This window comes from Cherax quadricarinatus, chromosome 7 (genome assembly GCF_038502225.1).
Source record: "Cherax quadricarinatus isolate ZL_2023a chromosome 7, ASM3850222v1, whole genome shotgun sequence".
In the NCBI taxonomy this organism is placed as follows: domain Eukaryota; kingdom Metazoa; phylum Arthropoda; class Malacostraca; order Decapoda; family Parastacidae; genus Cherax; species Cherax quadricarinatus.
Window position 1 is genome coordinate 63,072,408 of NC_091298.1, and position 15,283 is coordinate 63,087,690.

General features: G+C 38.5%; 2 protein-coding genes across 3 annotated transcripts in view; one reads left to right on the top strand and one right to left on the bottom strand.

The window, feature by feature from the left end:
* Window positions 1-15,283, top strand: part of LOC128687056 (synaptonemal complex protein 1) — a 361,887-nt gene that overhangs the window by 133,998 nt on the left and 212,606 nt on the right. The window lies entirely within an intron of this gene.
* The window catches only part of LOC128687057 (CD109 antigen), a gene marked incomplete at its 3' end in the record, with an annotated part of 71,414 nt that overhangs the window by 54,880 nt on the left and 1,251 nt on the right, over window positions 1-15,283 (bottom strand). The window contains 5 exon segments of the mRNA XM_070082600.1: window positions 2,824-2,997; window positions 5,107-5,289; window positions 6,761-6,831; window positions 7,121-7,289; window positions 12,331-12,511. Of these exon segments, the coding sequence (XP_069938701.1) occupies window positions 2,824-2,997; window positions 5,107-5,289; window positions 6,761-6,831; window positions 7,121-7,289; window positions 12,331-12,511 (778 nt within the window).

The following is a 15,283-nucleotide window of genomic DNA, read 5'->3' on the forward strand; positions in this document are numbered from 1 at the left end:
TCACTTATTCATCAATCGCTACCTTGCCAGAAGAATGTTCACATCACAGTTCAAACTGCCCTCCAAACTGTAACATCTCTACCCCCTCATCTAAGAGTGCAGGCACTGTTATTTCTCACCTACAAGAAGTCATTTAAAAACATGAATTAAAATCATCATAATGGAGCAAGTACAGGTCCTTGTGGAACCCCCCTGACTGAGTTGAACTTATGGTGTTTCACTGTACCTCCTGGATGGCTCAATTCTTCCCACTACAAATGATCCTGAGACGACTTGTTTCATCTATGACCTCGCCCTCCACAAGGAGGGTTTTGGGCAAACTAAATACAGTGGTCCCTCGCTTTTCGTAGTTCTCGGCAATCGTAAATTTCGCCAATCATAGGGTTATTTTCGTATAAACATGGACTCGCTTTTCATAGGTTGACTCGCGAATAGTAGTTCGTCCAGGACGCGTACGCATGGTGTGAGCTGGGGAGGCCTTCCTACCCAGCCAGTCTGGCATTATTTACCAGTGAGTGAAGGTCCCCTCAAGTGCTCCTACGAAATATTTCATAATATTCCACTCATTTTAGTGCTTGCAAGTACTAAATAAGCTACCATGGCTCCAAAGAAAGCTCCTAGTGCCAAGCCTGTGGTAAAGAAGGTGAGAAATATGTACAGTGACAAAGTCTTGGGCCATTTTAGGGAATTGTTAAAAAGATGCCAGAAACAGAGCTCTCTCCACAGTTACTTTGCGAGACAGGACTAGACTCTCAAGGTGGTCCTAGTGGCATTAAGAAACAGAGAAGAGAAGCAACCCCAGAGAAGCAATTGGTACCTGAGGTGTTGCTGGAAGGGGATTCCCCTTTCAAACTGTAAACAATCCAATCTCTCTCCTCCTCCAGTCTCCCATACACTAAAAGAATCTCCAATAAAGGTAAGTGTTATGCTGTTAATGTTTCATTCATCATTTCCCATTGTATTGTTTATGTACTACATGTATATTTCATGTAAAAAATTTTTTTGTTTTAATACTTCTGAGTGTCAGAAACGGATTAATTGTATTTACATTATTTCTTATGGGGAAAATTGATTCGCAAATTGTAAATTTCATTTATGGTAGCTCCTCCAGGAACGGATTAATTACGAAAAACGAGGGACCACTGTATACATTTTCTTACGATATAAAGGGGAGTAATAATTTCTATATTCAGTAGAATTTTTTTGACACACTGGCTGTCTCCCACCAAGGTATGATAACCCAAAAAAGAAGAAACAGTTTAACCATCTCTCACTCTATCACAATCTTGCCAGAGGCGTGTCGATAGTACAAAGACGTACTAGTGAAATGGCCAAGAATTGGGTCAGTTTGACTAATGGAAGTGGTCTAAAATAGGCCACAAAATGGGTAAAATTGCAGTTATGTAAAAGTGCTCCCCAACTTCCAAATTCTCACCTTTTTAATTCCATAAGTTTCACATAAAATTTTGCTCTTTTTGGTGTCATTACCTTTAGAATCTCTACCACTTAAGAAATTTTTTTTTTAAACCTGCAATACTGGTGGGACTTTTAATTTCTGGGTTACAACAGCGACAGAATATGGGAATGAACAAAGTTTTGAAGGATGGTGCAAGGAAAAAGGTTATGAGATCTGTGGGGGTTTTTATTAATATTATTGATAGACACGAGGAAATTAAATCTTCATCAGAGTACAAAACAAATTCTGGCCACAAAATAGAGCGACACACCAACGTCAAAGACCTGGGAGTGATCATGTAGGAGGATCTCACCTTCAAGGACCATAACATTGTATCGATTGCATCTGCTAGAAAAATGACAGGATGGATAATGAGAACCTTCAAAACGAGGGATGCCAAGCCCATGATGACACTTTTCAGGTCACTTGTTCTATCTAGGCTGGAATATTGCTGCACACTAACAGCACCTTTCAAGGCAGGTGAAATTGCTGACCTAGAAAATGTACAGAGAACCTTCACGGCGCGCATAACGGAAATAAAACACCTCAATTACTGGGAGCGCTTGAGGTTCCTGAACCTGTATTCCCTGGAACGCATGCGGGAGAGATACATGATTATATACACCTGGAAAATCCTAGAGGGACTAGTACCGAACTTGCACACGAAAATCACTCACTACAAAAGCAAAAGACTTGGCAGACGATGCACCATCCCCCCAATGAAAAGCAGGGGTGTCACTAGCACGTTAAGAGACCATACAATAAGTGTCAGGAGCCCGAGACTGTTCAACTGCCTCCCAGCATACATAAGGGGGATTACCAACAGACCCCTGGCAGTCTTCAAGCTGGCACTGGACAAGCACCTAAAGTCGGTTCCTGATCAGCCAGGCTGTGGCTCGTACGTTGTTTGCGTGCAACCAGCAGTAACAGCCTGGTTGATCAGGCTCTGATCCACCAGGCGGCCTGGTCACAGACCGGGCCGCGGGGGCGTTGACCCCCGGAACTCTCTCCAGGTAAACTCCAGGTAAACTAAGTTATGAGAAAATTTGAAAACTATTTATAAAATTAAAAAAAATTAATTCAATGTAAAGAAAAGAAGTTGAGATGTTTGGTCATGTGGAAAGAATGGAGAAAAACTAGTTGATAAAGAGGGTGTGTAAAATTTTGTGAGAAGTTCTTAGAAATAAAATACTGAAAATCAGATAACTCATGCATAGTAGTTTTATCAATGCTCCAACATCACAACTTTATTTTTTTTTTAACACAATGGCTGTCTCCCACCAAGGCAGGGTGACCCAAAAAGAAGTGCTTTCACCATCATTCACACTTAAATTATAGTATTAAATTATAAAGTCAAGGAGACTTACCGGAACAAATTCCTCCTCCATTACGAAGACCCAGTCTTTACTGTGTTTGCTGCGTACATACAGTCTTAAAGTAGCATTACCAAATGCACCTTTATCATTGCCAAATTCTCCTCCTACCTCACCCGTCACTGCTTCATCCGTCTCCAGAAAGTACTTGGGCATAAACAACTTCACCTGTGGATGTACAATAATCACAACTGAGTTGGTCAGAAAAATTAGAAAGTGTAACAACTGATCCTAGTTACTTAAAGAGGAAAGTTCCTTAAAGGCCACAAAATTTATAATCATGGGGAAGCTCTAAACCCATAAGAACCATACAGCACCTGGAAAACAGAAAAAGGTGTAATCTGAGAAAGGGCAGGATAGCTCTAATTCCTTAGCTTCAGAGCCTTTCATTAGTATCAAAAGGTGTCTTCATTCCTTGAAATGTCAAGAGAAATGAGAAGCAAGTTGTGTCTGCTTTCATATATCCTCCAGGAAAGAAGAAATTCTTGACAAAATAATACAGAGGTGGTACTGTACAAACCTGGAAAATCTGCTCATTACTTACTGCTTTACATAAAATTATATACCAATTAGAGGCTTAATGCTGACAAGTGCAAAAATAAACATTTTATTAATTGAAAACTATCAAGCTTACAGTGGTGAAACTGTTAGAAATTGTTTTGTATAACTACACAAATTCTAGGTAGTAGGTTGGTAAACAGCAACCGCCCAGGGAGGTACTACCGTCCTGCCAAGTGAGTGTACAATGAAAACCTGTAATTGTTTTACATGATGGTAGGATTGCTGGTGTCTTTTGTCTGTCTCATAAACATGCAAGATTTCAGGTACGTCTTGCTACTTCTACTTGCACTTAGGTCACACTACACATACATGTACAAGCATATATATACACACTCCTCTGGGTATTCTTCTATTTTCTTTCTAGTTCTTGTTCTTGTTTATTTCCTCTTATCTCCATGGGGAAGTGGAACAGAATTCTTCCTCCGTAAGCCATGCGTGTTGTAAGAGGTGACTAAAATGCCGGGAGCAAGGGGCTAGTAACCCCTTCTCCCGTACAAATTACTAAATTTAAGAGAAACTTCCGTTTTTCTTTTTGGGCCACCCTGCCTTGGTGGGATACAGCCAGTGTGTTGAAAGAAAGAAAGAACTACACAAATACAAGTACACCTATAAAATGGGCAACATCAACATGCTTGTACACAAATAACCCGCACATACGAGAGAGAGGAGCTTACAACAACATGTCGGTCCAACTTAGGCCATTCAGAAAGTGACACTAGGTTATTTGTGCATTGTTCCAGTCACAGTATTGTGCCTTTTAGTTCTTTACCAATGCTTGTGTACAACATTGTAACACCCACTCCTCCACCACAGCATGGGACAAAGCCAGGCTACTATTTTTAAGAAAATGTCTTAGATGTCTTATATGAGCTGTAATTTTTCTCACTGTGCCATACATGTACTTGATAAAGTTTTTTTTTTTTTTTTTCAACAAGTCGGCCGTCTCCTACCGAGGCAGGGTGACCCAAAAAAGAAAGAAAATCCCCAAAAAGAAAATGCTTTCATCATCATTCAACACTTTCACCACACTCACACATAATCACTGTTTTTGCAGAGGTGCTCAGAATACAACAGTTTAGAAGCATATACATATAAAGATACACAACATATCCCTCCAAACTGCCATTAAATGTATTTGATCATAAATTTGTACAGTTAAAATTGAACAATGGACTTCTTGGTGCCAGCAATAGGGAAAATGAGGTATAACAAATTACCTATGAAACAATGTAAAAGTAACATGGATAAAATGGGTACTGTTTCTTAACAAATATAATGATAGATGGAGAGAATAAAAGTTAAAGTACGTATATTGCAAACCATTAAGGGTTTATAAAAACTGATAAAGGATGGGACACTTCAAACATAAGATCAATTAATATAGCTAAAAACAGATAATTATACAAAATGAATAAAAGACAATAGGATCACTGAAGAAAACTAAGAAAACATGGATTTTTTTTTCTTAACACACCGGCCGTCTCCCGCTGAGGCAGGGCGACACAAAAAAGAAACACTTCCGCCATTATTCACACTTTCACTGTTTTGCCAGAGGTGAACAGATACAACATGGATACCACCATTTGAAAGAAATTGTGCAAGAAGTCCTACACTGTGCTTGAGATAATTTACCCTAACATCTCTCTTCTCACTTATTTTATCAGCTTCCTTTCTTATCTAAATTAAAATGACATAACACGCCTCTTGAACACTCACTTCAAAGCGAGGTGTGTACCACTTCTCAACCTTGATCCTCTTTATTTCCTCTTGACCATTCACAAGTGCCTTAATTCCCCACCAACCAACTTTGGGTAAGAATGGAAGGGTGAAGGACATGGATACCACACCCACATTGGTGGGGCGAGAAGGCCACCGACGCATCACATAGCCATCTGGATCCTGAAGAAAATAAGCAAAATAATAATGTTGGTAGAATTACCAACAATATGTTAGGTAAGAGGACACAAGTGCAACTAATTTGACATTTTATTGTGGCAAAATTTCACTCTCCAGGAGCTTTGTCAAGCCGTTACAGCTTAACAAAGCTCCTGGAGAGCAAAACGTTCCCACAATAAAATGTCTCATTAGTTGCACTTGTGTCCTCTTACCTAACAAAATGACTAATACCAAAATAAATTTATAGCTAAACATTTCTATTATATGGCATTGCAAAGTACCCCTGAATACAATGTAATTTTAATCTATGTTGTAATTTTGAGATTGAAATTCTTTTATCATGAACCCTTAAGGAATTAATAATCAAGCAAGAGTGCCAAGCACCCTCAACTTTACCTATTGTCATATGCTATTACACTACATAATATTTAGTTGCACTAAGCAAAACCAAAGTACCTTACAAATTAGCACTCACGACTGGTCAATATCATGATAAAAAGGTTTAGATTTCTAAATTATACAATAAATTTTAACACTTATGTGGTTATTAATTATTTACCAAGCAATTTTTATTTACTAAAGAGTATATTAGAAAATTACTATACTGCTGTACAGAAATATAAATAAAAATTTATACTACATAAGAATAATAAAGTATAAAATTTTGGGTTGGGAAAATATTAACCCTCTAACTGTCCAAACGTAGATCTACGTTCACTCGCAAAACGCTCCGAAGGTAGATCTACTTTTTTTTTTTACATTCTTTCTTAGGGAGAAAATCAAGGTTGGGGCACAATGCGTGCAAACGTAGATCTACGTTTGGACAGTTTAAGGGTTAAAGCCTATACAGTACTGTGTATACTCTACTGTATATACAGTAATTGTTAGTGAACGTCTAACTTTCACTGGTAGGAATAACTGGAACTAGGGAGTACAAGTTAGTTTCATTTTAATCAGAGTAACATTTAAAAAAAAAATGTAAATTCTGTAAACAACAGACTTCAGCTGGCCCACTGAATTCTGTTCTGTATTTCTGAAGTCTTAAATCAAGGGTTGCAGTATTCTAGTTACTAGAGATATCTGCACACCAATAAAGCTACGAGTGTTCTCACATAATGTAACTGCGCATTTTGTTTACGCTAATTGTAAATTCCTATCTACATAATTCAAAAAAGTCAGTTCTTTAACAATTAAAATCAGACCCACAAGGAGGACTTAAAAATTAGTTACACAATTAAGAAAATTCTAGGAATTTTTTGGTTCTGGTTAGTGCAACTAAATTCTGTACAGTATATCTCATACCTAATTTTCAGAAAAATTGATGAGTGACCCCCTAACCTAGTTTTATGCAAAGTTTCAAATTCACGATTATCAGACTAACAGCCCAAAACAGTATCCAAATACACCACTATGCTTCCAGTATACACGTTAAACAAACACCATTCACTTTAAAATGTTTTTTTAGACTACTAACCAAAATATACACATCTACAGGATCATCATATGCCTTCAGCTCAGTGGTCAGAAGGATGATTCGAAAGCGAACTGAAAGTGAACATTTTACCATTGAAAAATGTTAAGGGATAAATCAAATGCTACCAACATTCACTACTACATCTTCAAAAGTTTTTTATAAAGCCTTCTAATATACAGTACATGGCAATGCAAAATCAAAGTTATTTTACATTAAGGACACATGATAACTGACAAGCAAAAATTAAACAATCAGTTATAAATCACGAATAAGCAACAAAATTATATACATACAGTATATACATCAACATGAGAGAGACTGTTTAAAAATTAAGAGTGGAACATTGGCACATGAACTAACCTATCTGGTCGCCAGTATACACAGGACGGTTGGTCTGGATAAGTATGGTGAGGAAGCGGGTCGAGAAAAATAGACGAGTATCATTCAAAAACACTGTGCCACCAACCGTTCCCGGAACATTGCCCTCGACCCGCAAACGATAATCTCCATCTACACTTGTCTTTGGAACCTGTTGGGTGCAACATTGTTCGATTACTAGTATGTACTGTATTTTCCGGAATATAAGGCGCACTTTTTTCCACATAAAATTCTTAAAAAATCAGCCTGTGCCTTATATGCTCAAGGCTAGGGCCAAGAGTAGGCTTCGGGTTACGCTTTAGCAGTTGTTTACTTACATTACGTTACAACTCCTTGGAAACATCATCTGATGTATCTCATACTCATGTGCCTTATATGCCAGAAAATATGGTAATTAACAATATGTACTGTGTACTATACATGTACAGGTACTAACTTTCAAAATATGTTATACTGTACGTATTTTGAGAAGTAATTTCCAGCCTTTATTTTATACAGGGAATTAGTAATCAAGCAGGACAAAAAATACAAAAAATAACCCTTTGACTGTTTTAGTCGTATATATATGTCTTACGAGCCACCGTTTCTGACGTATATATACTCATAAATTCTAGCGGCTTCAAATCAAGCAGGAGAAAGCTGGTAGGCCCACATGTGAGAGAATGGGTCTGTGTGGTCAGTGTGTACCACATAAAAAAAATCCTGCAACACGCAGTGCATAATGAGAAAAAAAAATTCTGACCGTTTTTTAATTAAAGTGCCAACTTTGTGGTCTATTTTCATATAGTATTTATAGTTGTATTCTCGTTTTCTTGGTCTCATTTGATAGAATGGAATACATATTATAGATACGTATAGAGGTGATTTTGATTGGTTTTACGATGAAAAGAACCGTGAAATGGAGCTCAAAGTAGGGGAAATGTTTGATTTTTGGCGATGTTCAAAAGTAAACAATAATGTCATTCTCCAATAAATGTCCAAGTAGCCATTCTAATATGCAGTCATGAATGGGTTGACATTACAGTGGACCCCCGCATAACGATGGCATCACATAGCGATTATTTCGCATACCGCTTACTTTAATCGCAAAATTTTTGCCGCTCATACCGATTAAAAACCCGCTCACCGATTTTCGTCCGAGACGCGTCCAATGTGCGCCCTCAGCCAGCCTCACATGTGCCGCCCGTGCCATTGTTTACCAGCCAGCCTCCGCGGTAACATCCAAGCATACACTCGGAATATTTCGTATTATTACAGTGTTTTCGGTGCTGTTTCTGGAAAATAAGTGACCATGGGCCCCAAGAAAGCTTCTAGTGCCAACCGTACACCAATAAGGGTGAGAATTCCCATTGAAATGAAGAAAGAGATCATTGATAAGTATGAAAGTGGAGTGCGTATCGCCGACCTAGTCAAGTTGTACAAGAAACCCCAATCAACCATCGCTACTATTGTGGGCACCAAAAAGACAATCAAGGAAGCTGTTCTTGCCAAAGGTTTAACTGTGTTTTCGAAACAAAGATCGCAAGTGATGGAAGATGTTGAGAGACTCTTATTGGTGTGGATAAATGAAAAACAGCTAGCAGGAGATAGCGTCTCTCAAGCGATCATGTGTGAAAAGGCTAGGAAGTTGCATGAGGATTTAATTCAAAAAATGCCTGCAACTAGTGATGATGTGAGTGAATTTAAGGCCAGCAAAGGTTGGTTTGAGAGATTTAAGAAGCGTAGTGGCATCCATAGTGTGATAAGGCATGGTGAGGCTGCCAGTTCGGACCACAAAGCGGCTGAAAAATATGTGCAGGAATTCAAGGAGTACATAGAAACTGAAGGACTGAAACCTGAACAAGTGTTTAATTGTGATGAAACAGGCCTGTTCTGGAAGAAAATGCCAAGCAGGACCTACATTACTCAGGAGGAAAAGGCACTCCCAGGACATAAGCCTATGAAAGACAGGCTTACTCTTCTCATGTGTGCCAATGCTACTGGTGATTGCAAAGTGAAGCCTTTATTAGTGTATCACTCTGAAACTCCCAGAGCGTTCAGGCAAAAGAATGTCCTCAAGGATAATTTGTGTGTGCTGTGGAGGGCAAACAGTAAGGCATGGGTCACTAGGGAATTTTTCTATAACTGGTTACACCATGCATTTGCCCCCAATGTGAAAGATTACCTAACTGAAAAGAAATTAGAACTAAAGTGCCTCCTGGTGTTAGACAATGCCCCTGGTCATCCTACAGACGTGGCAGAGCGACTTTATGGGGACATGAGCTTCATTAAGGTGAAGTTTTTGCCTCCTAATACCACTCCTCTCCTGCAGCCCATGGACCAGCAGGTTATTTCCAACTTCAAGAAACTGTACACAAAAGCTCTGTTTGAAAGGTGCTTTGTAATGACCTCAGAAACTCAACTGACTCTAAGAGAGTTTTGGAGAGATCACTTTAATATCCTCAATTGTGTAAACCTTATAGGTAAGGCTTGGGAGGAAGTGACTAAGAGGACCTTGAACTCTGCTTGGAAGAAACTGTGGCCAGAATGTGTAGACAAAAGGGATTTTGAAGGGTTTGAGGCTAACCCTGAGAGGATTATGCCAGTTGAGGAATCCATTGTGGCATTGGGAAAGTCCTTGGGGTTGGAGGTTAGTGGGGAGGATGTGGAAGAGTTGGTGGAGGAGGACAATGAAGAACTAACCACTGATGAGCTGATAGATCAACTTCAAGAGCAAGAGGCCAGACCTGGGGAAACTGGTTCAGAGGAGGGGAGAGAGAAATTGAAGAAGTTGCCTACTACAAAGATAAAGGAAATCTGTGCAAAGTGGCTTGAAGTGCAAACCTTCATGGATGAAAATCACCCTCACACAGCTATTGCAAGCCGTGTTGGCAACCTGTACACTGACAATGTTGTGAAACACTTTAGGGAAGTCATAAAGGAACGAGAGGTACAGGCCACTATGGACAGATATCTTGTGCGAAAGAAGTCCAGTGACTCTGAAGCTGGCCCTAGTGGCATTAAAAGAAGAAGGGAAGTAACCCCAGAAAAGGACTTGCTACCTCAAGTCCTAATGGAAGGGGATTCCCCTTCTAAACAGTAAGAAGATAATGCTCTCCCCTCCTCCCATCCCATCAATCATCACCAGATCTTCAATAAAAGTAAGTGTCATGTAAGTGTGCATGCGTTTTTCAGTTTGTGTGTATTAAAATTAACATTTCATGTGGTAAAAAAAATTTTTTTTCATACTTTTGGGTGTCTTGCACGGATTAATTTTATTTCCATTATTTCTTATGGGGAAAATTCATTCACATAACGATTATTTCGCATAACAATTACCCCTCTTGCACGGATTAAAATCGTTAACCGGGGGTCCACTGTATTTATACAATTATTACAATATTGCAGTAGTCTGCATAACTGTAAATATTCTGTTATTTGTTTGAATAAAAGTTCAAAATAGAAAGCAAGAGTAATATCAAAGGGGCCTGAAGACGTGACTGATGAACAAAGAAAATGTTATTTTAGAGCCAGAAATGTCTGCATTGTTCATTTCATTTTCATGAAATTGGCCAAATTGCAAATTTCTGACCACATTATTGGGTAGTTTAAATCGGTAAATTGGCAGTTTCTTGTACTCAATCGATAGAAAAAATGGAGTTCTACAGAAATAGCTATGAGTTTGGTCAACTGGAACAATGGAATTAGCCAAAAATAGGGCTCAAAGTGGGCGAAATCGCCTATTCGTAAATATCGCAGAGGTCGCTAACTTCGCGAGAGCATAATTCTGTCAGTTTTCCATCAAATTTTGTTCTTTTGGTGTCATTACAATTGGGAAAAGTTTCTCTATCATTTCACAAGAAAAATAATTTTTTTTTTTTTTTTGGAAATCTTGCAACACCAGGAGACACCTCAGGATTTGGGGTTGCAACAGTCAAGGGGTTAAGGTGTGTAGAATTACAGTCACTAGAAGCATGATTCTTAAGTCTTCATGCTCCATAAACCATTTCCAATATCTATTAAAGAATACATGGACGAATTGAAGAAACCTGCAATATGGCGACTTAACCCGTAAACGGTCCAAACGTATATATATACGTTTTTTCAACATTTGAAAGTATGTAAAAAAAGTTGATCATCTTTTTGTTTTTCTACATTTGAAAATGTGTAAAAAAGACTTAGATCTACTTTTGTAGCACTACACATGTGAACGTAGATCTGCTTGGACCGTTTACGGGCTAATCATTATTAGATTTGTATAAGCTATTAGTATCTTTGCCACTGTATAGCTTTTACTTCATAATCACATAGATAAAAAGAGCAAACCAGATACATGAAAATAATATACTGAAAGACTCAACATTTATTCTCGTGAAATCACAGTCATTTTTAATGCTTCCAGTGCCAAGTCTTGATGAAATGCATTCAAATCTGAAGTGATAACCTATAGAAAAAAAAAGGCACTATTTTTCTCTGAGCAAATGAATTTACATAAAAATTTTAACTCCTCATATCAGGCACCATCAAAGCATCAAAGCCTACTGAACTTCATGACAAGTTGAAACAAATTTATTAGAGCACCATACTGCCCTCATCCCACGTTTATTTTTTTGTGAACATTCACTAAAGTGGGTCTACTTTACATATAATCATAACATTACAATATAGTACAATACTTAGCCGAAAAATTATCTAAAATACAGCAACTACAGTATCAAACATGCAAATGGATATAAGTAACTTCATCTGACTTTTTTGGGTTATTCTGGGTAATTGACACACGTTACTATGTATGATAATCTTAATCGTTTAAATCTGTAACTATACAGCCTCTTCTCACTTAACGACGGAGTTCCGTTCCTAAGACCACGTCTGTACATGAATTCGTTGCTAAGTGAGGAGCATACTACTGTATAATGGTATTGGGTTCGTGTCAACCATCTTTGATATTGTTTTTATGTCACCTTTGCACCATTTACAATATTTTTAGTGTATTTTTAGATGTTTATACAATTGTGTACTGTACACTGTAATGAAAAGAATAGAGGAAATCAGCTCTAATATATATACATAATTTAGGTATGCATACTGGTCAGAGAGCCCATCGTAAGTCCGAGTCGTCGGTAAACGAGCACGTCGCTAAGTGAGGAGAGGCTGTACTAATGTGTAACTGTACGTAAATACACTTACTTACAGTGCTAAACATAACTGACCTGCAGGAGTAAGGTTTCTGGATAACCTTTGATGATGTCCTGCTTGGCTGAAGACAGTTCCACTCCATCCTTTTGCAATGATGCCCTAACATCAACAGGATGATCGAGGTATAAGATGGTAACGACACACCGGTAGACAGCTCCAGGTCGTAGCGTTCTTGGTGCCATGATCATATGTGTTCTGAGTCATGAAAATACTAATAATTTCTTCTATACTGTACTTCACATAATGTACTACGGCTCAATGAAAACTATATTATGTAATAATGCTTATTATTATTATTATTATTATAATAATCAAAAAGAAGCACTAAGGTAATAATGCTTAACTACTGGGCATTTTAGAATTAATTTTTATTAGTTTCTTATAGATCTACCATAGCTCCCTGTAAGAATTTTCCTGGTGTAGAAAAAGCATTCTAAACCAGAATAATCCATTTGCTTAATTTACCTAAGTACCATTGTAGGGATTTCCAATCGTTTTTATTACCGTAGTATTACCCCATACTTTTGAAGAAATTTTGGCATTATTTCCAAATACTATATTCCTTCTGAGAAGTTATTATCTAAATGCAATCTGCCATTCCATTTCTTTCTTGAATAATTTTATTATCATAATAGCTCGAGGTAAAATAATAATAATAACCTTTTTTTCTATAAGTATATAATACAACTTATATAGACTATATAATGATTCATATGAAAGATAAATAAAACCATAGTACAGTATCTGATAGCTGTCCACAGGACAGGCCTATAGTTTAAAGGTCTTCTTTACTGCCCTTTTTTTTTTTTTAATGTCAGTACAAACTTTGCAAGTGCATGTGACAGTTTATCTCTGTAACCAAATACCCAAATTTTCAAGCACATACAGTTTTTTAAACCCAGAGTGATTTCTCCTCTGGTCTGCTGATTTTCTTGTCAATACCCAATACTGAACAGTGGCAGCTTCGCTACTACTGTCTATTGCTGTTATTATTATATCCATGGGGGAAGAGCATTATTTCTGCATTTATCCATAAATACAGCATATGCATTATTGTCATCACCATTTCTGACTCAATTATTATAACCAAAATTGTCAACCTGGTCAAGATTACTATCTTGGTGGAACCCCGTCATTATTTTACAAGACATATAACCTATGCACAGCATGGAATAACAAATTTTTTTTTTTTATAAATTGTTATTTGAGGAGATATAAGGGAAATGACCCCTCAAGGGAGATTCCTTGACCCTGGTGAGGGGCTCTTGATCTAAAGAACTCGATCTGTGATCCAGTTCCCTGAGCTGAGCCTAAATACCTGCAGAGGGTTTCGGGGGTCAATGCTCTGGCGGCTTGGTCTGAGACCAGGACTTGTGGTGGATCAGGGTCTGATCAATCAGGCTGCTACTGCTGGTTACATGCAAACTGATGTACGAACCACAGCCTAGCTGGTCAGGTACTGACTTTAAGTGCCTGTCCAGTGCCTTCTTGAAGACAGCCAGGGGTCTGTTGGTAATCCCCCTTACGTATGCTGGGAGGCAGTTAAACAGTCTTGGGCCCCGGACACTTACTGTGCTGTCTCTCAAGTGTACTCATGGCGCCCCTGCTTTTCATTGGGGGAATGTTGCATCTCCTGCCGAGTCTTTTGCTTTCATAGGGAGTGATTTTCGTGTAAAGTTTGGTTCTAATTCCTCTAGGATTTTCCAAGTGTGTATTATCATACACACTGTATCTCTCTCGCCTGCAGCCCAGGGAATATACATGTACATCAAGGGCCTTCAACCATTTCCAGTAATTTAGGAGCGTTACCGTACTTATGTGTGCCGTGAAAGTTCTTTGTACACTCTCCAGGTCAGCAATTTTGCCTGCCTTGAAGGGAAAAGTTAGTGTACAGCATTATTCAACCTAGAGAAAACAAGCGATTTGAAGAGAATCATCACGGGCTTAGCGTCCCCAATTCTGAAGGTTCTCATTATCCATCCTATTATTTTCCTAGCAGATATGGTAGATACATTGTTGTAGTCTTTGAAGGTGAAATCCTCTGACATTACCACTCCCAGATCCTTCACATTACTCTTTCGCTCTATTGTATGGTTAGAATTTGTCATATACTCTGATACAGTTTTATTTTCCGCAAGTTCTCCATATCTGAGCAACTGAAATTTCTCTTCATTGAACTTCATATTGTTCTGAATGGCCCATTTAAAGATTTGGTTGATGTCTACTTGGAGTCTCGCAGTGTCTTCAACAGAGGTCACTGTCATGGCAATCCGGGTGTCATCCGCAAAGGAAGACACAGAGCTATGGCTTACATCTCTGTATATGTCAGATATGAGGATGAGGAATAGAATGAGAACTAGTACTGTGCCCTGTGGAACAGAGCTTTTCACTGTAGCTGCCTCTGACTTGACTCTGTTTACTATTACTCATTGTGTTGTTTGTCAGGACGTTATAGATCCATCTACCAACTTTTCCTGTTATTCCTTCATCACGCATTTTGTGCGTTATTACACCATGGTCACACTTGTTAAAGCTTCTGCCAAGTCTGTGTATACTACATCTGTATTTTGTTTATCCTCTACAGCATCCAGGACCTTGTAATAGTGGTCCAGTAGTTGGGACAGGCAGGAGCGACCTGCTCTAAATCCGTGTTGCTCTGGGTTGTGTAATTGTTGGGTATTTAGGTAGTTGGCGATCTTGCTTCTCAGAACCCTTTCAAAGATTTTTATAGGGGATGTTAGTGCTATCGGTCTGTAGTTCTTTGCAATTGCTTTACTGCCACCTTTGGAGAGTGGTGCTATGTCTGTTGTTTTTAGTAAGTGTGGGATGACCCCTGTGTCCATCCTCCCTCTCCATAGAATGCTAAAGGCAATAAAAGTTAAAGACATAACAGGAGATGCAACATCCCCCCCAATGAAAAGCTGGGCGACACAAGTACGCTAAGAGACAACAAAGTAAGTGTGAGGG